The sequence below is a fragment of the Carcharodon carcharias genome, chromosome 19 (assembly GCF_017639515.1).
Source record: "Carcharodon carcharias isolate sCarCar2 chromosome 19, sCarCar2.pri, whole genome shotgun sequence".
NCBI classification, from domain to species: Eukaryota; Metazoa; Chordata; class Chondrichthyes; order Lamniformes; family Lamnidae; genus Carcharodon; species Carcharodon carcharias.
Window position 1 is genome coordinate 39,731,509 of NC_054485.1, and position 26,194 is coordinate 39,757,702.

General features: G+C 38.5%; 1 protein-coding gene across 6 annotated transcripts in view; it reads left to right on the plus strand.

Annotated features, from left to right (window-relative positions):
- Positions 1-21,500, plus strand: part of zmym4.1 (zinc finger MYM-type containing 4, tandem duplicate 1) — a 104,465-nt gene extending 82,965 nt beyond the window's left edge. For all 6 annotated transcript variants that reach the window (XM_041212584.1, XM_041212587.1, XM_041212586.1 and 3 more), the window contains 11 exons: positions 27-171; positions 2,028-2,143; positions 3,619-3,790; positions 5,204-5,413; positions 9,235-9,338; positions 9,528-9,699; positions 11,658-11,809; positions 12,967-13,081; positions 14,090-14,338; positions 16,091-16,217; positions 18,227-21,500. In XM_041212584.1, coding sequence (XP_041068518.1) covers positions 27-171; positions 2,028-2,143; positions 3,619-3,790; positions 5,204-5,413; positions 9,235-9,338; positions 9,528-9,699; positions 11,658-11,809; positions 12,967-13,081; positions 14,090-14,338; positions 16,091-16,217; positions 18,227-18,437 — 1,773 coding nt within the window. In that variant the 3' untranslated portion in view covers positions 18,438-21,500. The remainder of the gene's footprint in view (positions 1-26; positions 172-2,027; positions 2,144-3,618; positions 3,791-5,203; positions 5,414-9,234; positions 9,339-9,527; positions 9,700-11,657; positions 11,810-12,966; positions 13,082-14,089; positions 14,339-16,090; positions 16,218-18,226) is intronic.
- Positions 21,501-26,194: the final 4,694 nt, after the last annotated feature.

Below are 26,194 nucleotides of genomic sequence, written 5' to 3' on the forward strand. Positions count from 1 at the left end.
CGTCTCTTCAATCTTTTGATAATTAGGTCAGCACTCAGACAGAACCCATTCGATTGCAACCTTCTGCTCCACCCAAGGTGCTCAAGAATAAAGCGTTACTCTGTAAACCTATCACACAGACCAAAGCAACATCCTGTAAACCACACACTCAGACCAAGGCTTGTCAGACAGGTACAGTATGTGTGTGGATGTCTGTTCACATGCATGCATATAATAATAGTAGTTTCGTGTAGATACAGTTGATTAACGTAGAGCTACCTTTTTAAGAAATATTTAGATTTGAATGAAAATTTCTATCATCTCTATGTAGAAACAGCCAAGTTTTAAAGCTTTGTGCTACAGTCCACTTAACCAATAAAATTAATAGTTCAATCTAAACAAAATGGGTGAAATTTGGAGGAGTTTGTTCTTCTGTATATAAAATGGTGCATTTATTGTCAATCCATTTTTGCCCTTGAGAAGGTGGTGGTAAGCCACCTTCTTAAACCACTGCAGCCCATGTGAAGTTACTGCCATAGTACTACTAGGTAGGTTGTCGTGGGATTTTGACCCAGTGGTAGTGATGGGACAGCAGTTTATTTCCAAGTCAGAATGTTGTGTAACTTGAAGGGGAACTTGGAGGTGGTGGTGTTCTCTCTTGGCCTTCTAGCTGGTATAGGATTAGATTAGAAGGATGCTGTTCAAGATACTTGGGTGAATTGCTGCACTGCATCTTGTAGATGGCACACATTGCAGTCACAGTGTGCTGGTGGTAGAAGGGGTTTAAGGTCATGGATGGGGTCCTGGATGGTATTGAGCTTCTTGAGAGTTGTTTCAGCTGCACTCATCCAGGCAAGTGGGGAGTATTCCATCACAATCCTAACTTGTTCTGTGGAAATTGTGGAAGTGCTTTGGGAGCCAGGGTGCATCACCTGCCACAGAATATCCAGCCCCTAACCAGCTTTTGTAGCCTCAGTGCTTATGTGGCTGGTTGAGTTAAGTTTCTGGTTAATGTTGACCGTCATGATATTGGTGGGGGATTCAACGATGGTAATGCAGTTGAATACCCAGGAGAGTTAGATGGACTCTCCCTTGTTGGAGATGGTCATTACTTGGTACTTGTATGGTGCAAATATCACATGCCGCTTAGCAGTTCAAGTCTGAATGTCATCCAGGTCTTGCAGAATGTGGCTGAAGACAGTGTCTGAAATTGCAAATGATACTGACCACAGCAATCATCAACAAATATCCTCATGTCAGACCTTATGATAGAGGGAAGGACATTGATGAAGCAACTAAATTTGATTGGGCCCAAAGGTCTCTGCCCTGGGGATTTCTGTAACGATGTCCTTGGGCTGAGATGATTGCCCTGCAACAGTCACAACCTTTGTGCTAGGTATGAGTCCAATCCCCCACCCCCACCGATTCCCATTGACTTCAATTTTACTAGGGCTCCTTAATACCACACTCAGTCAAATGTTGCCTTGATTTTGAGCGCAGTCAGTGAGAAGTGTTTTCAGCTGCGTTGAGAGATGAGAAAAATTCTGGATGTACCAGTCTTAGTTTCAGCAATCTTGTTTCTGTAAGTGATGTTTCACTCTGAATGTGACTTCTGGGTACTGCATTTCCAAGCAATGTGACTGGCTCAGAGTTCCACCAAATTGCAACTCCAGTATTCTTTCCTAAAAAACTTTTGACTGTAGAAGGATATACACTTATATCAGAGATTTTATACAGTGGAAGTGATTTGGTGCACTGAGTTTGTATGCATTAGGACTGTCCCGGGAAAAATGCTATGCATTGTAATTTTATGCTCTGGTCAGAATTGTGACTCTAATTAGCTGTACAGTGAGTTAAATAATGGCAGTATAGAATTTACAATGTGTTAAATTCTGAACTAGATCATCCAACCTTCATAAGCTGATAGAAATTGTCAATTTATGTTGCTGGAAAACTTTGGAATTGATTAAAAGTGAAACATTTTATATCCAACAATGAATGATTCTTGTATTATTGTTATCTATTTTGCCTCTTTTTTTCATTTACAGAAGAGGATTGGAAGCAACAAGTGATTGTGTTGCCCATCCCTGTGCCAGTCTATATTCCAATGCCTCTGCATCTTTACTCCCAGTTTACACCATTACCAATAGGGATGCCTGTGCCTGTAAGTTACACTCAAAATGGTAGGCTGTCAAAAGGTTTCCTCCTGGCTGATTTTTATAGCATAATGCAGAAGCTGGAGTGTGATTTAAGGCAGTAATACAGTATTCTGAGGAGCAATGATCATGATTTTAAATATTACTTGAACCTAGAGGTATGAAGTTCTTGGAATTACATTACATTTTGTATTGTTAAAGGTGTGTTAAAGTTGGAGTTCCAAGACTGGTTTTGATACATTTTCAGAAATCTTTCTATTGGTGTCAGGTATCGTAATGGACAGCAACAAACAGCAAGCTTCACTTCAGAGCATAGGACTTGTTGGGTATTACAGAATAGATTATAGCTGTAATGGGTAGCAACAAGCAATTGGTTCAGATGACATCTCAACAGTAACTGTCAGGCATATGATTAACTGTGATGCCCAATGACATTCATGTTAGACTAGCATAGGGGTTAGACAGCAGCTTCCTCAAGACATTGTTAAAATGAGAGAATTCAGTGCAATGTAGAATTTAGATTCAGAGGTAGTGCCAAATTCTGAGCCTCAGTAAATCGTATGAGTGATACATTTCAGACCTTGGCATAGCTGTCTTGCAGTAAGTTGGAAGCACTAACTGTTACTATGATAGTCTGCAGGTGGAGACTGTACCCAGTCACCCTGTACATTCCAAATCTTATGTATTATAGCTTCCAGGAAGGGAAGCAGTAGGTCAATAAGTTTTTTTAATTTTTTTGTGTGTGCTTTTTTTAACATTTGTAAATGTAAGTGCTTCATTGTTGTCAGCATGCAAGTGCCTATAAAGATACTCACATTTTTTTGTTGGGACGATCAGTTCAGAATAATCAAATGCACTAATGAGTTTTATTCAGTGAAACACTTGATCAACATAATGCAGATCAAAATGCCTTGTACTGTTACTTTTTTTCCCTGAGTTCACTTTGATTGTATCAGTGTTATGCTAATGTTTAACTGATTGAGAAATTGTTCTGAGCATTGTGGACATGTAGTAAGTATGAGACCAAATTGTACAGAATCAGGGCTCTGATAGAATCAGATAGTAATACATCAGCATGCATTGCTGGTGGAACTTCTACTAGTGCTTTCTTGAGACTTGGCACTTGGTGGTGTTAAATAGGTAACAGGCAAAATCAGATCTGGAAATATTTAGAAATAAAGCTCATAATTTTCAGTAATTTCACAACAGAATTTGATGGGTGAAGTTAAATACTCGTAACTGGTTCTTTACAGAATTTCAATCTCTTGTAATAATGTTGTAGAATAAATGTTGTATGGGGTAGATGTTTACTCGAATGTCTGCTGGAGTGGATCAGCCATTGCTTATTGAAACTGCCTGATTTTCATTCCGTTGAAACCCATGGAATAAAAATTGGGCAGGTAAAACCCTTGACCAGATTACTGCGAAGGCGAAGATGAACTCTACTCCAATATTCTTTGAAAAAAAAACCTTTTCATTTCAGCTCCCAGTACCAATGTTCATTCCAACAACGCTGGACAGTGCGGATAGAATAATTGAAACAATCCAAGAAATAAAGGAGAAAATTCCCTCAAATCCTTTTGAAGCAGATCTTCTAACAATGGCTGCGATGATTGCAGAAGAGGAAGAAAAAGAGAAAACAGTTTCACATGGTGGTTGGTATAGATTAGAAATGTAATTTCCAGTTTCTAATCCAACTCTGATACTTGTTTTGGAGAATAATTGCTTGTAACACCCATTCAAACCTGTTCCAAAGAGTCTCAAATCTTTACTTTCTATTTCACCACGAGAGCTATAGGAGCCTATCTTTTTAAATAGTTTAGTGAAGCCTTTCTTTTAACTCTTGGGATTTTGATAGTCACATAGCCAGAGGTCAGTAATGTGAGCGCAGACAGTTGGGTGCTGGAAATTAATCTCCAGCCTTATTGAAGTCGGTGGGGCTGAAGTAAACATTATTGGGTGATAGTGATCTGTGACAAAAATAGCTTGCATTTATGTAGCACTTTTTAATATAAATAATCTCTAGTGTACTTTACACAGGGGAGAGGAAAAAGGCAATAAAGGAATGGGCAAGATACAGGTGTAAGAGTTAGAAGAGATAACAAAGTTTAGTTGAGAAAATGGAATTCAAGAAAATTCATTAAGGTGCAGGAGAAGATATAAGGCTGGAGAGGATTGCAAACATAGTGGGGCAAGGTCAAGATGGGATTTGAAGATGGGGATTTGGAAACTTCGGGGATTTGGGGATCAGAAAACTAATATTGGTCAATTATCGTGGAGGCCAGTGGCAAACATGACTTACTGCAGGAACAGGATACAGGCACTGATGTTTGAAACAAAAACAGAATTGCCTGGAAAAACTCGGCAGGTCTGGCAGCATCGGCGGAGAAGAAAAGAGTTGACGTTTCGAGTCCTCATGACCCTTTGAATTTCCAGCATCCGTAGTTTTTTGTTTTTGTTTTTATCACTGATGTTTGAAAATTGCTAATTACTGAATTGCATTGACAGATTTCGGGAGTAGATTGTTTGCTTACCTACATGCCTGAATGAAATACTAAAAGAGGAGAGGATACTTAATATTCAGAAAAGACAAAGCCTAATTGGCATTGAATTTCACAGTTGACTGCCCTTAATATTTATGTTACAAAGCTCTTTGTTCAATGAAACACAAGGGAAATTCATTGGGTTAGCACCCACCTCCAATGTCTTGTGAAGTATTATTATATCCTCATTTGTAGGTACCCTTATTCTCACATGGGCACACTGCCTGGCTAAACCGCATCCACAATTGCATATATTTGGTTATAGTTAAGTTTGTTGCATTCCTGACATTTAAGTTTTAAGAATTGTTGACCTGTTTCATCCACATACGACAATGGTATCTCAGTTGTGATCTGTTGACAGAAGGTTTGCTACTTTAGCATAGCTCTATGTTAGTACAACCTCCACTGCAACTAGTAAATCAGACCTTAAGGGCTGTAAACGTGCAATTCTTTTTTCCTTTTGAGATTAGGTCCTGTGTAAATTGAAAACATTGTCAGCTTAAGCAAATGTGGTTCTCCTTCCAGATCAGGGTAGCACATACAGTGGGGATCTTGAGTCAGAGGCTGTGTCTACTCCGCACAGCTGGGAGGACGAGCTGAGCAACTTTACTCTGAAACAGTCTATCACATCTGCACCTGTACCTCTACCTCCACCTCCACCAGCAACTGAGCCAGAGATACAGTCACATCTCATTGAAGGACCGGAGGACGATCTGGAAGCTGACATATCAGTAGGTCAGTAAGAGCAGACAACAGGAAGACGTTTTAGTAATGTGTGCCGTTGAAAATAAAATGTCGATCTTGTACACCCCCCACTTCCCCCACAAAGTAGTATTAAAATATTTAAATCCTAAAATTTGGTATAACAATTTTGAAATCTACTGGTGTTTTGTGATATCTCAGTATTGTGTGTCACTGAGCCAGTGGCAAGAAAACTTTTTAATACAATACCTTGTCTCTGTTGTATTAGTTAATGCCAGTCTGGGCTGCATTAAGTATTGTTTCTGATTTAGGAGAGGCCAAAATTAAACAGTTTCTGACCCTTTATGCTGATTCAACTGTGGTGCCTTCTGTGGGCAACTAGTCTATTGACATTCATTGTTTAAGCGTGCACATCGAGAATGGGCATTTGAATGAAATACCTGAATGTTAGTGCACCTTTTGAATGGTACCACAACGTCAGTTAATATTTTTAGGAAAGAATAAGAGAAAATATAAGATATACATCAAAATATAAGAAGGTGATATAAAAATTAAACCAGAGTCATGCTTAGCCTTAAAATTATGTAGACTCAAAAAAAATTATTGGCCTGGATTTGGTGCTTAGTGGCAAATGAATGGTGTGGTGTTCATTACACCTACACCTGTTCAGACTTTTTGTGGGTTTTTGTACTTCAAGTTGCAGTTATTCGAAATCAAAAACAGTGCAGTACTTTCTACAGGGGATATGGAACCAATGTGAGCAAGCCAAGCACTGCTGTTAACTACCTTAACCAATCACATTGAAGAATCCTTAGGCACTTAGAGCCTAATGTAAACATGAAATGTAATACAGAATAGTTAATTCAGTGACAGATTGGATTAAGCAAGAGAGATAAAAGACCAAGTAAAAAGGAAAGAATGATTGCATTTTTCATATCTCCAGCAATTAAAATTTGAAGGAATGGGACTCTACGCTTGGAAAGATTAAATTTTAGTGAGAGAGACATTGTTTTGGCAGGAATTAAGACTTGTCGCATCTTTAAAAATTCACTTACACTTGAATTGACAAGCCCAAATGTTTTCTGGCATCCTTAGTGGGCACCTGTTATGTAAGTACCACAACTTCATGCCCTGCTATTTATTTTAATGCAGAGCCTCTTAGTCCGAAACTGATATAATTGCCCTTAATGAGGCGGTGGTGAGCCGCCTTGCTGAACTGCTGCAGTTCATGTGATGCCGTTTGGAAGGGAGTTCTAGGATTTTGACCCAAGGATGGTGTGTGGCTTGTGGGGGGGTGGGAAACTTGAAGATGGTGTATCCCCATGCATTTGCTGCCCTAGTCCTCCTAGGTGGTAGAGGTTGTGGGTTTAGTAGGTGCCGTCAAAGGGTCTTTGAGTTGCTGCAGCGCATCTTGTAGATGGTACACATTACTGCCACTGTGCGTCCATGGTGGAGGGAATGAACGTTGAAGGTGGTGGACTGGCACCCTATCAAGCGGGCTGCTTTGTCCTGGATGATGCTGAGCTTCTTGGCTGTTGTTAGAGCTGCAGTCATCCAGCCAAGTTCAGGAAGAATGTATTAGTCCCAGAAAGGGGTGCACTGCAGATTTTCCAGAACTATATCAGGGCTAAAAGAGTTAAATGATGAGGACAGATTACATAAACTTGAACTACATTCCCTTGAGTTTAGAAGGTGGTTCGGTGATCCAATTGAGGTGTTTGGAATGAGGATTAAATAGAATAGATATAGAACTATTCCCTTTGGAAACTGAACCCAAACTCCAGACAGGATCTGACCAATGTTGTGGATAGCATAGTAACAGTCAGCAGTACTATAAGCTGAACACAATAAGTAATTATGAATTGATCTGTGATATTTCCTGATAATTTTGTTCTTAACGATTTTCCTTTGCAACTTAGATGTTTAATACTAGAATAAGAAGTGTTCCTTACAGACATTGGGAGATAAGCAAGGACCTCATTTCAAATAGCACCTTCAGTCATTTAAGGGGTGATAATGACAGATCTGGTTTGATATACAAGCCTTATTCAGGAACAGTGAACTTCATGTAAGCATCTGAAGCCTGGGAAACTTGCATCAAGTCCTGTCTGAAGAAGACAGTTGTGATTTTACAGTGGGTCTATGCACATGTCCAGAACATATGAATTCTAAAATGAACACATCCTGAATATGGACTAAACATCTTATCACTGTGATGTAGTGAGTTCACTTCAGAAGCTTGCTTCATTGAGCCACTGACTGGCCAGGCTAATGCAATTGCAGCATCACAGGCAACAATTTACATGCAGGAGTGTCATTCTAAATGTTTGAATAAGTAGTTTCAATGCTGAATGTTGACCTAACAATGTGATCACTTCAGATTTATTTCTGCATATTGTATATAATTAATATGTGTGTGTATATATTAAAAACATTTTGGTTTCATGTTCACCGATTTTTACATAGTGTTTGTTATATGAGCCATTTCAAGTGAGGACCAGATGCTTCCGAACAGGAAAACTAATTGTTCTAAACTATTCTTAACCCCCTAACAGCTGGTTAAAGAGTAATATTGGTGAAATCTTGGGAGTAAATCATATATATGAGCAACGGGGAGGTGGTGGCATAGCGGTAATGTCACTATACCAGTAATCCAGAGGTCCAGGCTAATGCTCTGGGGACATAGACTCAGATCCCACCATGGCAGCTGGTGGAGTTTAAATTCAGTTAATAAATCTGGAATTAAAAGCTAGTCTTGGTAATAGTGACCATGAAACCATTGTCGATTGTCACAAAAACTCATCTGGTGCACTGATGTCCTTTAGAGAAGGAAATCTGCCATCCATACCCGGTCTAGCCTACATGTGACTCCAAACCCCGAGCAAGGTGGTTGACTCTTAAATTGCCACTCCCAAACCCTTGCTGTGAAAATTCTATTAGTCCTGCTATCGCTTCATGGTATTGCTCTTGAGCATTGCACTTTGCTCTAGACTGTCCTTTCTTTCATTAATGTTTTTTCCTGAAAGGAATATGCACTATTCGCCCTGCCGGCCATGAACCCAGTTCTCTTGAAAAACAAGATCTGACGGCAACAGTTGAGCATCGCCTATTGTTCTAACAGTCACACAGACCCTCATATTATTTCCAAACTTGCAGATTGTGACCTCAATACCTATATCTAAATAATGAATAAAATGGTAAACAACGAAGGTCCCAACTGCAGGCAGCATTGATGGCCGGTCTCCAAATAGATTCAAATCCATCTGTAACTACTTCATACCTACCATCTTGCAGAGCACCTGCTTGATTACCTGAGGACCCTCTCTGGTAGGTATCATCAGGCCTGGCTGCTCTTATCTGCTTTCAGGTTCTTAGTTTTACCTAAACCAATATGTTCATCTTTGTTAGTATTACTGGTTTTATTATCGCCACCGTTTAAATCGTCAAGTATTGTCTTTTAATATTCTGACATCCCATGTGAGCCCTTCATGATTATCCTCCAATGGCCCAATGCAGTCTTTGACAGTTATGTGATTCTTCACACTGAAAAAGCTTTTCCTGTTACTTCTACAATTGGCCTTTGGCTAATCAAATAGCAGCCTAAATGTCTTTAACTGTTCCTTGTATTTATCTCTGTTTAATAGAGTATCAGATGCCTTATGTCTGCTCAGCCACTTATCTATAGGAGAAAAGAATAAACTCTTATTTATACATGTCCAGTGGCATCATTTTCAAACCTAATTTCATGTGGAGATTAGAGTCATGAAAGTTGTTTACTTTTCCATTTTAAGCAATGTAAAGGTTCCTACAGATGGTATTTGGAAAATTAGTTTTCAACTTATTTTTTGAAATAGCTAATTTTGAATCATCTCGACGAGACCGAATGGCAACAGCACGACAGCATAGGGCAAGGCAACGTGCAAAGAACAAAGATGGCTTCCCGCAACCAAGGAAACGGGTAAGCTTAGCCATTTATTTTGTAATCGAGCTTGATTACAGCATTTGATTGATGCATTCATACAGCAAATTTATTAATCACAGGGGACGTGACCTACAGTTTTAAAAAGTACAAATTAGCTCATTAATTCTGGCTGTTGAACTTTTTTGACAAGAGCTGTAAGACTATTGCTTTTGTTTAACTCTTTAGGGAAGGAAGAAGTCTATTGTGGGGTACACCCGAGATGTTTTACAGGAACCTGTAACTGGCGGGAATGACGTTGGTCTGTTTCTAAAGTATATGTATGGTGTGAAGGCTTGGAAAAGATGGGTACAATTTAGGAATGATAAAGGAGATCCCACAGAGGAGCTGCGATTTGGATGTAAGTAGTTAGAGGAAAAATTAACCTCAGATGGACCTAAAGTAAAGTTAGTTCTTTGTTTCCTGCTTTCCACATAATTCAATAAATCACCCATGACAGCAAAAGGAGAATATTTCAAGCATATTGTTCTTTTAAGACATATGTGTCTAATAAGCTGTATGTCTATCTAGAAATATGTAATTCTCCACAGGCAAGCAGTCCCTGTCTCATCTCCAGTTGCCATGGTAGTGGATCCACCTGTTGCCATTTTTGATATCATTCTTGATATTTTTCTTATTTTCTCATTTCCCTTTTTTAGGCCTCCACACACCATACCTAAGCCAAGGGAATGGCATGCAATCTGCTCCCAAGGTTTGCTAATGCTGTCCTGTAACTGGGTAATATGAGGTTTCTAAATGTGATCTTGAATGTTGATCACAGTTTTTTCTCTTAACTTCCTGTAGACAAATGTCAAGCCTCAGCTTGATGCCTTTATGGCACATCTTGCTGTAGTTCTTCAACTTCCATATTTGTTCAGGTTTTTCTGTTCATATAGGCATATGAAGAAAGAGCTTGTATTTATATAGTGCTTTCAGCTTCTCAGGATCTCCTGAAGCATTTCACAATAACTCGATTACTTTTGAAATTGCTGAAAAAAGAGACTTGTTAAGCTGCTTTCTTGTACTCATCAGGACACTTTGTAAGAATACCAGTACAAGAGGAAAACAACAGTTTATAATCTGAAGAGAGTGCTGATTGGTTGGCAAGTGTCGCTGCCATGGAAAATGCACCAGCAACTACCAGTTAACTGCCAAGCATGGGCTGGTTGGGTACTGTCTGTACCCTACCCATTAGGAACAGCTGCTGGGACATTCTCAAAACTCAAAATACAGTGTCCAACATTAGAAGTGATTCCACAGTTGGACAATTTGCTAAATAGTTAGTGTACTAAGAATTACGCTGACAATCAATTTAAGATTGCCAGTCAGGCTTGCAGTGTGGCGCATTTGCACATACTGGAAGCTACATATATTAACACACAGGGCCCTGTTCTTTGCAGGCACAAAGAACATGTGTACACATTGTGCCTGTTTCAGCTGAACAAAATAAGTGACAGACATTCACTGACTCATTCCTCAGGGCAAGCTTGCCTCGTTTAAATTTCAAACAATGCTTGGCAGTTAACCGTCATTGGTGTATTCTCCATGGCAATGCCACTTGCCAATCAATCAGCACTCTCTTCGCATACGGTATAAATTGTTGTTTTCCCCTTATATTGATATTCTTGCGAAGTGTCCTGATGAGTGTAAGATGAAAAGCTTAGACATGTCTTTTTTTCAGCAATACTCAACTTCTGTACTACCAAACAACTATTAATATTTACTTTTGAAATGTAGATACTTCATTTGTAGGTAAATAATGCAATCCATTTGTGCACTGTAAAGTCTCACAGTTTTGATAAATGATTAGTTAATTTACTTTGAGCGTTGACTGAGGGATAAGTATTGGCCAGAACATCAAGAAAACTCCTCATGCTTCTCTGAAAGAGTGCCAAAAGATCCTTTACGTGAATGAATAGACAGGATCTCACTTTACTGTTGTATCCTCTGGCAGTTTGGGATTTTAACATACTATTGAAGTGTCAGTTTAGATTGTTCTGAAATTCTGGAATGAGGCTTGAACCCAAAACTTCCTGTAGTTCTATGTTGATTATGATACATGTGGTTAAATTGACCATGTGTCTTGCTATGCGTGCAGTCCAACATCCAGGCTAATGCTAACTGCTAGGAGATGCACAGAGAACCTAAACCCTTTTATTCCTCTAGCATCCCAGCCCATGTAGAAATCTCAGTTTGGGGAATTGTGGAAACACAAACCCAGAGCACTCTTTTGAAAAAAAGCTTCTGGTTTCAGTAGCAGTGTTTGTTTCGTGATTAGTGATGATACCTTATTTATGATCAACCTAAATTTATGTGCAGCTCGACCAATTAAGCTAAAAGAGGACATTCTTTCATGTACCGCTGCTGAGCTCAGTTATGGCCTGTGTCAATTTATTCGAGAAGTACGGAGACCAAATGGAGAAAAATATGAGCCGGATAGTATCTTCTACCTTTGTCTAGGAATTCAACAGGTATCACACAATACTAAACTGACTGAAATTTATATGGAGCCTTTCATTTTGTGGTTTAAAAAGACATGATGTTACATAGGAGATAGTTATACATACCTATGCGGACTAGTATTTTCTATTGTAATGACTGGATTAAAATGTGTTTTGGTGGTAGACCTTCAGATGCTCTAACACTAACCTGGTATTCAGACCTGCCTATGTTGTTAAACTATAATGATTAGGAGAGGGGCACTTGGAAATTGCATTAATGTCCTATCAAACCAGAGAGTGATTTGCTCCATTAGTTAGTACCTTTATATGTTGATTTTTCTTTATAAATACAGATCTATGTAGTGTATTTTTGTGAACACGAGATGGCATCAAACTTTCTGATGATTAATTTTTAATTTTTATTTAAATTAATCATTATTTGCTGACTATCAGACTTGCAACCAGAGTTTTACAGCGGTTAAAGATTTAACAAAGAGTTTTGTCAAGAGAAGAATAATGAGAATCTGGGAATGTCCAAATTATTCAGGCCCTGGAGGAAATGATCAGCTTTCAATTCTCTTTTTCAGAAAAGAAATCCCTCCCTGTATAGCTCAGCATGAACTCGTACTGTTTGAAATCAACTAATGTCAAAAAATCACAGTCATTACTTTAAAAGAAAGTGACCCGTTTCCCTGTGGTGATAGCACATACTGTTTCCCTCAATTACATCCCCCTCGACCCTGTCCCTTCTCCAGCCAGCAATAGGGACGTGTTTGCCTTATGGCCAGAGATGTAAAGCCGGTTCACAGGCCTCTACCAGTCATGCTCTAAGTAGGTCATCAAGGGATTTTCTACTCCCACATGAAGACTCATTTAACCTCTAGTTTATATGTGCTGTGCGGTTTAAGCAGGAACTGAGCAGGGCAAGAGATTGAACTCCACGACAGTGTCTATAATATTCCAGTATGAAGCTTCAGCAAACCAACGATGTGCTATTCCAAACAGTCCCAGAGTGCTATTAAAAGCTCCCTTATTTTAAAAAGGCCTCTGGCTCAGTCAGTTAAATATTGCTATTTGACCCCTTGGAGCTGTGTTAAGAATCTAGGCCAGAGAGGGAGTTCATGTTCTCAATGGCCAATGAGATTGTTTTGAGAACTGCATAAATCAGATGTTCTGCTTTCTTTCAGTACATATTTGAGAACAGCCGGATTGATAACATCTTCACAGACCTTTACTACACAAAATTCACCTCTGAGCTTACAAAGGCTCTGAAATTTTGGCAACCGCAGCTTCTCCCAAATGGTAAGTGTCAGTACAGAGAATTCTTGCCCATTTGAGAACAGTATCATTATTTACCAGTTTTTTAAAAAAATAATTTTGATAACATGCCTCTTTATATTGGCTGTACAGTGCCTCAGTCATTTCATAAAAACTAAATTTGGCTTTATTCCTTGGGGACTCAGGAATAAAGCATAGAATCTGTTGGAGTTATAGCAAGTGGAAATGCAGCTTTCATGTATACAGAGTAGGAGAATTACACATTCTATTCCTTTTATATATTATTTAATCTTATAACTCTTTTTATTTTTATTTAAAATATTTATTTAAATTTTTGTTAACTCCTTTGGTCAGGTGGACACATGTTTTTGGCTTCCAGGCATCTTCCAGTAAGGGTGTTTCTGTTTCACCAACAGAGTCAGTTATCTTTGTTTCTTCCAAATTTGAGTTTCCAGGTACTCTTTTGACTTATGTGGCTCGAAACACCAGAAAATGCTAAGCAGTGGGGGAAAAACATTTATATGGGTGGCCTCTTTGAAATTCAGCCCTTTTTTTGCTTTATCCCTGGAATCACTATACAGTCATGGACCATTATCTTAAGTATTTTATCTGAGGAAAAATAAATTGCTTGTTCCTTCCAAAAACAGATTTTTAATGAACATCTTTAAAAATTGTGATCTAATTTGCTTAAAAAATGGTGGTACTTTATGCGGTCAAATGCCAAAGCTAAACTTGTGCTCTCTGTTAATCGCGTAATTAGCTTATTTGCCCGCTTCTAGCAAGATGGTTACAATTTGTTGAGAGCTTACCTGCCAACAATTGACCTTGTAATTATTCCATAATTTCATAGTCCTTCAGTCTGGCTGATTGAGGAGATACAAATCTTTGCCCTGTCACTTAGATCCCAGATCCTGTTTTGGCGCTATTTATGTCCTGTGCGATAAATACAAGAAAAATTAGCATCTAAGTTATTTTATGAACAGCATACTCCTGCTTGATGTTGTACTCACTATCTCACTGTTTTGTCTGCAGGCCAGTTATTTTGTCGAATTGAAGAGGAACATTTATGGGAGTGTAAACAACTTGGAGCGTATTCTCCAACAGTCCTCCTCAATACGTTACTGTTTTTCAACACCAAGTACTTCCAGCTGAAAAGTGTCAGTGAACATATGAAGCTTTCTTTTGCTCATGTAATGAGGTGTACAAAGTCTTTGAAACATAACACAAAACTGACCTACCTTCGATTCTTCCCACCTATGTACAAAAAGGACAAAGATATAGGTACAAGCAAATCTTTTTCTTACCCGATATATAGTAGCATATTGGGGCACCACTTGGTGAAGTTCTATCACAAAATGGTTGATAGTTCTTGCGACACAAAATGATCCAAATAGTTTGTACTGAGACAAAGTAAGGAAGCTCCTGAGTCTTCCTCTTGTCTCATGCTTGTTGATCAAATTGTGACCAAATTAAGTATTTCCCATGAGCTGCAGCTGTCTGGTTTTCAGTGCACTTCTGTCTAGTGCTGTATGGCTGATCCTATAATTACCGGTTAAACTAAAAGGCTTGGCCTAAATAGCCAAGTGGTTATGGTACTGGGTTTGTAACCCTAAGATCAAGAGTTCAAATCTCACAATGGCAAAACTATGAAACAATGTAACTTCATCTGAAATCAAGAGTTCAAATCTCACAATGGCAAACTATGAAACAATGTAACTTCATCTGAAACAGATGGAAACAGGTTTACTCAAAAAGAGTATCAAGAGTTCAAATCTCACAATGGCAAACCATGAAACAATGTAACTTCATCTGAAACAGATGGAAACGGGTTTGTACTCGAAAGAGTTGAAGGTGTTTATGCTTGGCCTAAATAGCCAAGTGGTTATGGTACTGGGTTTGTAACCCCAAGATCAAGAGTTCAACTCTCACAATGGCAAACTATGAAACAATGTAACTTCATCTGAAACAGATGGAAATGGGTTTGTACTCAAAAGAGCTGAAGCCAAATTGTCCTATCAAATACAATTCCAATGCATATTGCTCAGGAAACAGTAGAGTTGGATGTGTATACCACTTTGCAGCTATAACTGTGAAACTCCTTTTTCTTATGAAGAGTGTTTAAAAAAAGTTATGATTTTAAGTATTTGTAGTAGTAAGAAAATTCCTTGTTCAGTGCTTTGTGTTGTTTACATGACGTATTCCCTATGATGCAGATGTGATCCACTGACACATGAGGTTCTGACATCCTTGGTGGCCCAATGCATTCTCTTGCGATTGCTGTCCAGCAGATAATAGTTAACTGCACTATGGACATGGCAAGCAGCCAGCAAGTGATTGTTGACACACATTTCGCCAACAGTGCATTCACACTATAAACTTATGTCAGTATGAAGTGGTTTTAGCTTTGACTTGAGATTCAGTCAGTATTACATTGTAACTGCAGAGGGTGTATCACGCTACAGTTATTGTGAATGCAGCCAATTTAAATACCTGTACAGAGGTTAATGGAAGGGGAGTGACTATTCAGTTTAAGAGCATGTTGTCTTTCATTACTGACTGAAATTCAGGAGATTGACAGTACAATTTAGGAATCCAGATTTTTATGAAAATTCAAGACATCTCAGAATGGATAAAGAATGCATCTTTCAGATGTCAACACATTTAATTGGCAGCTTTCAGGGCATCAGATGAAGTCAACTGTCTGGCTACTGAGAAAAGAGTACAGTAATGAAATGAGGTGTGGCCCAATACACAGAATTTCTTTAAAACAGGACCTACTGTGCTTTTATAATGTGAAATAGGGATGCTCTTCTAGGATTGTAGTTAAGCAGTCTGAGGGATTCCAGTACCCATGTCCTGTCAAGTAATCAATATAGTGCTGATGTTTTTCCCTATATTTTAAGACTGACTTAAAAACAAGGGAAGAAAATAGCAGGTTGAGAAGAAAAGGATCCAAGTCTAAAACAGGTACTACTGATGCCACAGGGTCAGAGGAGGCAATGTTGTATTTGCTAATTTGTGTTTCTAATTTAGATAAGTTACAATATGGAAAGCGGAAGCGCAGTGATGAAGAGGAGGAAGGTGCTATGGAAATGGCCGAAAATACAGATAATCCACTCAGATGTCCAGTACGCCTCTTTGAATTCTACTTGTCTAAATGGTATGCCTTCAATTTTCTTGTAAAATCAGTCTTGAAAGATGAAATTAAAAGTACACAAAATGAAACAAAATTAATGTTTGCAGCAGAAACAGAAGATGCTTGAAACACTCAGGTCAGTTAGCATTTGTAGAGAGAGAGAAACAGTTAACGTTTCAGGGTGATGACTTTTTGTCAGATCTGGAAAAAGCTAGAGATGTGACAGGTTTTAATAATCTCAGGCAAGGAAAGGAGGGAGGAGGAAAGAACAAAAAGGGGAAGGTCTGTGTAAAGGTGGAAGGCAGGGGAGATTAAATGACAAAATGAATGATGGTACAAAGTAAAAGGGATAGTAATAGAAGAGTACAGAAGCAAAAAATGGCTCTAGAGGAGGTGTAAATGGTGAAACCAGAAAAACAAAGAAAAAGGTTGGGCACAGATTATGATGTGAAATTGTTGAATTCGATATTGAGTTGGAAGTACCATGAAGTACTTGGTGGAAAGTTGTACTGATCCTTGAGCTTGTGTTGAGTTTCATTGGAACAGTGTAGGAGGCTGAGGCCAGAGAGGGTTGGAAATTTAAAATGATAGGCAAATGGAAGCTTGTGGCTGTGCATGGAGACTGCACTGAAATGTTTGGCAAAGCATTCCAGTCCATCTGTGTTTGGCCTCCTGAATGTAGAGGAGACCACGTCGTGAGCTGGTACTAAATTGAAAGAAGGACAAGTAAATTGATGTTCCACCATGAAGTGTTTCCAGCCTTGAATGGTGAGCAAGGAAGAGGTAGAATTGCAAGCGTTACATCTCCTGTGCTTACATGTGAATGTACAGTGGGATGGGGAGGGATTGTGGAGAGCGATTGAGGGATGGCGAGGGTGTTATGGAGGGAATAGGACCTTTGGAATGCTGAAGGGAGGGAAGGGGGATAGAAGTGTATAGCAGTGACATCATACTGGAGGTGATGAAAATGATGAAGATTATCTGTTGAATGTGAAGGCTGTGGGGTGGAAAGTGAGGCAAGGGGGAACCCTTTATGGTCTGGGAAGGAGGTGAGATGTGAGAACAGAAGTGGGGGAAATAGAATGGCAGTGTGACCCTGACAACTAGATTGGTCAGTGGTCGGGGTGGAGTTCTTAGCTGAGCAAGAAGGGAAACGTTGGTGCAATGTTATGGAAGGTTGCAAGGTCAGAACAGATGCAACTGATATGGAGAAATCGGGAGAATGGAATAGAGCCTTTATGCCAGGACTGAGGAATTGTAGTTAGCTGGCTCAGGGAGGCGGTGAGTATATGGTGGATAATAGGGAGATTTGGCGCAGATTGGATGATCACTTTTATCCACAAACATGACCCTGAGTTTGTGATTGCCTGTTGTTTTAATTCTCTTTCCCATCCCACTATAACCTCCGTGCACTCTGCCTTTTGCACTGTTCCAGTGAAGGGCAACGTGTGATCAAGGAACTGCACCTCATCTTTCGTTTAGGCAATATACAGCCTTCCAATTCAATACTTGAATTCAACAATTTCAGATTGTAATCTCTGACCCTTTTTTTAATCCTTTACATTTTGTTTTTGCATAGCAGCTGTTTTGTTATTCGTATTTACACAACCATCTTTTGTTTCTTGTTCCATTACCACCTCCTTTTGCTTTACACTGCTATTCCATTTGTCAGTTCATCTCTCCCGCCTTCCACCTGTCACAAACATTCCCTTTTCATTCTGCCCCGCTTTCATGTTTTTGCACTTACTTGAAACCTGTTGAATCTCTAACTTTTTCCAGTTCTGATCAAAGATCATCAGCCTGAACCGTTATCTCTATTTCTTTCTCCATGGATGCTGCTATACCTGTTGCATATTCCCAGCACTTTCTGTTTTTATTTCATATTTTCAGCATCTGCAGTATTTTGCTTTTGCATCAATGTTTATATATTATTCTATTTGATCAATGTAAAAAATAAGTCCTTTATAATTAATAAAAAGTATCTATTCATCACTTCTAACCACCTTTGTATTTTTCTTTTAACTGTTCCATAGTTCTGAGAGTGTGAAGTCGAGAAGTGACGTTTTCTACCTTCAGCCGGAACGCTCGTGTGTGCCTGACAGCCCCATGTGGTATTCAACGTTACCAACTGACCCTGCCATTCTGGATGCCATGTTAACTCGTATTCTCATGGTGAGAGAGGTTCATGAGGAGCTTGCAAAGGTCAATCACGAGGATGCTGAAGAGGAAGATGCGTTTGAATGAACTAGATTTTTATCCATTTTTAAGCACTGAATTTTAGAATGCATGTACCCATGAAGAGTAACAGACTGCTAGGAATATAGCATACTCTTCCTCTGGGTTGATTTGGGGGACAGGAAAGGGAGGGTTGATAAACACACTGGTCAAAAAAAATTGATGTTGATAATTAAATTGACAGGAAATCTTGGTGCTTTTAAACAATTGCAGTTTAAATACTTTTTTGTTAAAAATGACAAGTGATGTGGATTTGTTTTTACCCCATGCTGATCCACTGGATTTTCATCATGAAAACCTATGTGCAACAAAATCATTTATAGGGAGAATGGGGAAGAGGGACAGGTGGGATGAAGGGCGCAAGAATCACACCAAGAAGTATTTAAATGGCAATACTACCATTTTAGAATGTTGCAGCCACGTTTGAAGGTCATAGAGACAGTATTTCGCCATTTAAATGTTAACACCTATGAATGAAAACGCAATGTTTAGTTCCTAGATTGCTGTTAACTGTGAAATTTTGTTTTTAAAAAAATAGCATTGAAATGCATCTACTAATCCCTTGTTAAAATGTCCTGTGCTCACATTTCGTTTAGAGGAGATCCGTGTGCTGTAAGTTTAGGTGTAGATGTACACATGAGTATAAATTTGTATATTTTGAAGGTGATGGGCAGCTAAAAGGATGTTGTTATAAGTTTAGGTTCTTGCCGATATGTTTTTGTACATACATTTTAATTACATTTATATCTTTACTGTGTATAAAATAATTGCTTATGTGAAGCCTGGTCAGACTTTACATACCGCAAACTCATTACATTTGTAGAAAAACCCAATGTACTCCTTGTTATATAATACAGTTTGCATTGTAGTAAACAGGCGTTTGTGTGAAAGTACCTTTTACCTCTACATTAGCCGAGAAACGCACTGTTCCCCATTTGCATATACAATGGGCAACTTGAAAGTAGTTAATACACTAGATACCGTTTTGAGTTTAGTTTTGAGAAAGGCATTTTGTACATGGAAATTGCTGTGAACTAGACGCATTGAGTTTTTTTTTCCCATTAAGGGAAAGACTTAGTTCTAATACCTTTTCTGCTTCATTCTATGAACGGAGGTGCATCAATTACTTTTACTTAAAATTCTCAAATCCAGGCAATGACCAAGCAGTGCACCTGCTGCTGGACTAAAAAATACAAGTAGAAGAGTGGTGATGGAGGGGATAATTGAATTATTTTTATAATTTTCTTTGCCCCTTCCTGTGGATACACATTTGGCTGATGGTCTGTCAGGTAAATTCATTTACAGTCTCAACAATGAGCTATGTTCAAGGAGCTCCAGTTGGAGTACTGCAGTGCTGTAGCCCGTCCTCAGACACTCATTTTCTTTGGGGAAGGCTGAATGATGGGAGCTCAGAATCACTGATTTACCCTTAAATTTCCTTTTGGAACTGGAAAGCAATCACCAATCAAACTTGTGCCCTTTTATTCTGAGGCACTGTGTTTTGGTGAACCTGATTTTATTTTCAAAAAAAAATCTAAACTTATTTTACTAAGGAGTGAAAGGTTGGAAGAGTCACTGAAACATAGTTTAGAACCTGGGAGAACTGACTGATTTGAAGAGATTTTCCACTTCATCCCAGCATATGCTAACAGCACCTATTCGGAAATTGTCCATCCCCAAGATTTTTTACCCATTAACCTTTAGGAAGAGATTTTCCTATCGTTATGTGTAGAATTTGCCTATTGCCTGTTTGTATCTTTTTCCAGTGAACTTAGCAGAAAGCTTAAACCGAGAAACTGAAGATTTTTCCACTTTTTTGCACCTATTGTCAGCATTAAGCCTTCTCCAGTTTGAGTAAACTATCAGTTAAGATACAGGGTGAAACTCCACCATCCCAACAATGTGCCTTAACCACTATCTAGAAGAGCATCCCTAATGCACAATGTAAATATTCAATTTCCAATCATTGTGACAGTTATAACTTAGTGTTAATTTGTGCCGAATTCTGAGCACTATTGTGTGGTGGGCTTGCACTGAGTTGTGACTGCCAGCACTCTTTTTTTTCAGGCTACCACAACCTACAGGAAAGAGGAGGCATTCATGCCATCACCCTAAATGGGGTCAAATCCAGATCCCAGAGATAAAGGGATAGTGTTTCTAGCCTATTGTGTCATTTCATTCAACTGCAAGTGGTTATCTTAGAAATTGCAGTACACCTCTCGCCCACTCCCAAATCTTGTAAATCTGAGGGCGAGTAACTGAAAGCTAGTTAAGTACATTTTCTGAAACATTTTCAATTGGCATAAAGGATGAGGTGAAGTGTTGGGATTGGGGAAGAATAACCTAGTTTGGTTTTCAACCTTTGGCATGTTTTACAAATTTATCAGCAACTCTTGAATGTTATCACCCAAGAAATGAATGGTCCTATAGTGATCAGGTTTTAAATGAAACTGTACGTGGTACAAGATGGTATAATTTGTTTCGAATAGAACCAGCAGTTCTTTTCTAATCATTGAAGAGCATAATGCCTTTTAATGGCCGAAAGTAAGTGACTGTTATTTTATAATCAATGCATTCTTCCATATTTCAACTGTGTTCAGATAATATTACAGTGCTATAAGTACATTTTAAAGGGGCACTGAGAATCTTTTTGTGGAGAGGGTTTTCAGGCAAGCTGAATGTGTGAAATGACCAGGAACAATGTTCTGAAATCCCAGTTGAAAAGCCTGAGTATCCAGGATCATGGAGCTGCAGGAATATTTTTGTTTTGGCACAGTACAACCTTTTTTTAAAAAAAAAAGATTTGTTTTAAAACATAAAAGACTTTGTGATCATTGTTGTGGATCATTTTTTTACACTTCTATTCGCAAACCTGGTATAAAGTGCAAGACGTATCAAACGACTATGCCCCTTTAATAAAATATTTATCAGTAAGAACTACAGGATTCAGCTGCTGTCATTTATGAGCCTTTTTAAAGTTTTTAGTCAAATTTTAATTCAACTTATAATAAATGAACAAAAATAAGTGAATATTTATGTTACCTGAATAAAATTTCTTTTTTTTTTAATCTACAGCCATTTGTATTCGTTACTGCTTGGATGTCTCTCATGGTTTGATTGCTCTTGTCTGTTGTATGTTAAAATTAATGTAGAAAATCTCCCATTGTAATTAAAGGACAAGATATTAGTAATTTTTGTCTTGCCCTCTTGAGGGGAAGGCAAATCCTGCCGGTCCTTTAAATAGAAAATTTGTCTTGTGCAGGAATACTGGAACTTCTGTGAACATATTAAGTCTAAGGCAATGGAAATGGGAGATATGTCAATTACTGGAATGTCCTTTTTAAAAAGTATTGAAAGAAAATTTGCCACAGAAAAAACATTATTGTACCTTATCCTTAAGTTTTGTAACCAAATGACTTCTTAATTACTATACCCCGATGTGGCAATGTTTTCAACACCGTGGGTGCTTAAATTGCAAGAGAAAAACAGTTCATTGTTTTTGGATAGTTGGGTGAGGCAGCGGTATCTTTCAGCATGTACAGTCACATTGTAATTTGATCACCAAAGGGTAGAGCATTCCACTTTTAATTATTAGCATCACTTTGGAGGGAAAAAAGGTCCCAAAATTGGTGAATTTACACAACATGCTAAATTTGAAAACTTTGGACAGTGATTTTTAAGTATAAAATTACATTTGAAGCCACAGAAATAAATGAGTGGTCACTGGCTATATGGCAAAGGAGGATATTCTAATGGTTCTTCATCACCATTTGATTCTGTAATTAGTTCACAGCCTTGGAAGTGATTCCACTGAGTTCAGTGTTTGTTGTCACTACAACTGTGTACCTGATGACAACATCTGACATCTATGCAAGCACAGTTAAACATGGAAATGCAGAATTTGTTGTCAGTGAATCCCTACTATTTCACAGGGTGCACTGTTAAAGTCTCCACAGTTGGAAATCTGAAACCACTTGAATTGATGCGATCTAGTATTTTTATGCTTAGTTTAGTAAAATCCTTTGATAATGTTATGCCTTGTTGAATGAGGTATAACTGAGTTTTTAACAGCATATTAGTTCATAACTACTGATGAACAACTCCTCTGGCCATGAAAAACTAATTTTATATTTGTGGAATGTCAAATTTCTCCATTATACACTCCACAGATTAAAATTTGTGTGTGATATTTCAGTTTGCACCTTAATCTTGTGTATGTTCTAATCTTTATTTTGCTATCTGAAAAATAATTAAAAATGAAGGATAATGTTTTTGTTACTTTCTGGTTTGCTGTCTGAGAGAATTATTCATTGGTGATTGACTGCTTAGTCTGGTTGATGACAACACTTGCTAGACACCAGAGATCCCCTAGAGCTGATGGAATCAAAGTAATGTTGAGAAAGGGAAAAATGCATGCCATAGGGATCAACAATTTGTAGCACTTTTAACATCATAGCATGCCTCCATGAAGTGCCTCAGGATATTATAAAACAAAACATGATGTGCCACTTAAAGAGATATTAGGACAGATAACCAAAAGCTTGATGGAAAAGATAGGTTATAAGGAGTGCCTTGAAGGAGAAAGGTGGAGAGGTTTAGGGAGGAATTCTAAGGCTTAGAGAGAACAAAGAAGCTAAAGGCAAAGTGCCCAATGGTGGAGTGATTAAAATTGGGAATGCTGAAGAAACTAGAAATTAGAGGAGTGCAGGTATCTTGATTGTGGAGCAGGAGGAGATGACAGTGATAATCAAGCGAGGCCTTGGAGAGATTTGTACATCAATGGCTTCTTGTACCCTACCTCCATTGGCTATTTGGAAAGGAAACCCTCTGGGCACTATGCTGGTGGTGCAGTATTGCAGGGGTTATGTGTACTCATATTACATGTACCCAGTTAATATTGAGTGCCTCGTACAAAACAAATTTCATAGATATGTTTATACACAAGTTTACCAGTAATGACAAGTTTTTAGGTCAGTGCATCTGTGGACTAAGTGGTTGTTTTAGTGGGACAATAAAAAATGATAAGCATTTCCCCTGATGAGTTGAATAAAAACCGTTTGGATATTTGTTGCTTTGTCCTGCTGTGTTTGGCAGTTAACTATCTCTGCTTTTAAGTGATTGATAAAAGAACCAAAGGCAACCTGAGAAGGAACATAGTTTACACAGCGAGAGGATTAGATTTTCAACCTCTTGCTTTTTATTAAACTTTTTGAAGGGACATTTTCCCACTTTAAATAAAAGCAACTTTTACTTTAGCACCTTTAACTGATTACTCCTTTGATGTTTGTAGGGTCTTGCTGTGTACAGACTTGTGTTTTTGCTCACAAAATACCAGTAACTATACTTGTAAAGTAATTCATTGGCTGTAAAGCACCAGAGCATATCCTAAGATGTGAAAGGCACTGTATATAAATGCAAATTTATTCTTATTCTTTTCAATGCTGCATATTGTGTACTTTTTCATCTCTATCAGGCTCTCTTCCCAACTCTCATCCACTACAATTCTGAGTTGTGAACATTAAAAAAATTATGAATGTCATTCCACATATCAGGAAATGCATAGATTGCAAACCCTGTGAAAATACAGTACTGGGTGCACTTTTAAGAGTGACATGCCCAGATTGGTCGTTTTTCAGACCAGAATCAATGAGTCTTGCCAAATCTGCTAAAATACTCCGTCCCCGCCTCCTTTCCCCCTCTCTCTGTTTGCTATCATTCGCCTGATAAGTAAAGCCAACAATAACAGTTAGAGGTGGATGGGGAAATGATGGAAGTGGCATTAAAAGACCTGCAGTTCTCATAACCCTTATCATTATTATTGTTTTCTCATATGTTTTAGTTGTTAAAGAGCCATTTATAAAGGCCACAGAGCAGAAAGGGAATGGTCAACAAAGTGCTCCAATAAACATTACTGTTAAACATGCTTGGTGATTGTGATTATGGTTTCCTCTAACCATAAATACATCAAAGACCTTTCTAATCAGTACACATAACTAATTAATCACCTAATTAACAAGTGTAAGGCATTTGAAGTAGCAAATATGTAAAGTAAAACACCAGGTTTAAAGATACAACTCCAGTAACTATGGCACCAGGCACTTCCTGCAGGCGATGCCATTTCCGATGTAACAAATGTGTTTTAGACTGACCTCTCCCTCCAGACTGATAGTCTTATCTTAATAAACATTTCCTGTTTACCTGGCGGGGTTTGTTATCTAACAAGTGTTTCAGTCTTTGAGAGGAGTTTCTATTTCAGGTAATTAAGCAAAACAGTCTTGTTTTCCTTTTAGTTTGTTTGATTAGATAAAAGCAGAAAGCAAACTTTAAAATGCAATCATACATCATTTTGATGAATGAGTTATTTTATAGAGAGAAGTCAATAGTTAGGCATTTTAGCAAAATGGCATGAATGATATGTGATTAAAGAGATGGGTGTCTCCATGATGGCTCTGGTGGGCTGGGCCATCCGCAGTGGTGTATGTGGACTGAGTCATAGAGTCACAAAAAGTGTCTTCCACAACTTCATCTCATCCCAATGCGATTTATAAAGGTTCAGCATAATTTCCCTGCATTTGTTCTCGATATTTTTCTTTATGAAACCCAAAATCCCATATGCTCTGTTAAATGCTTACGGACATATGAATTAGGAGCAGGAGCAAGAGCAAGCCACTCGGTTCCTTAAGCCTGCTCCGCCATTTAATAAGATCATGGCTGATCTGATTGTAACCTCAACTCCACATTCCAACTCTGCTTTCTTAATATATAATTTTCTTAATATATCCTGCTACCTGCAAAGATCTATGCACATGGATCTCAAGGTCCTTATGTTCCTGCAGTCTTCAGAACTGTGTCATTGAATATATTGCCTCTCCCTCCCCCTTCTAAACTTTTCAGTGTTAAATTTCATCTACCATTTGCCCATTCTGTTAGCCTACCTACGTCCTGTTGCAGTCAATTTGTATCATCCTCTCTGTTACATCTTCAAGTTTGGCATCATGAACAATTTTGTGTCTGATAAGGTGGAAGGCGGACAGATTATGTGACAAAAGACATCATGGTGCAAGGGAAAAGAGGATGGTCATGGGTCATGTTAAGAAGCATTGATGTGTCTAGAGGAGCTACATTGACTGTTTTGATAACGTTTCATGCTCTCATCCAAACTAGAGAATATCAAATTTACTTCCAATTTTCACCCTTCCTTCATCTTCACCAGGTCCATTTCCAATTCCTCCCTTCCCTTCCTTGAGTTCTCTGTCTCTGTATACTATTGACCAATATTCACCAGAAGCTCACGAACTCTGACAACTACCTTGATTATCTCCTACCCCCTTTCCATAAGGACTCTGTTCCATTTTCCCAGTTTCTCCATCTCTGCCACATATGTTCTGATGATGCCACCTTCTATATCAGTGCTTTGAGATATCTTCCTTTATCTTTAATTAGACACTTATTCTGCTGGCCTCATTGTGATTGACAGGAATCTTGGTCATTTTTGTTTAGCTTCCCAAATCTTAGCTCTCACCTCTTCTTGTCCTTCCTATAATCATGATTAGGGTTCCCCTTGTCCTCACCATCCATCCTGACAGTCACCACATCTAATTGATCACCCTCTATTCTAGCCACCTCCAAAATGATGCCACCACAAAATGTATCTTCCTCTCCTCCTCCAGCATTTCAAAGTGACCACTCCCTTCACTCAACGCTCCAACTCCTTTCTAGGTACCATCTCGTGCAAGCACTGGAGAATGCCCTGATTTATTTAGGGC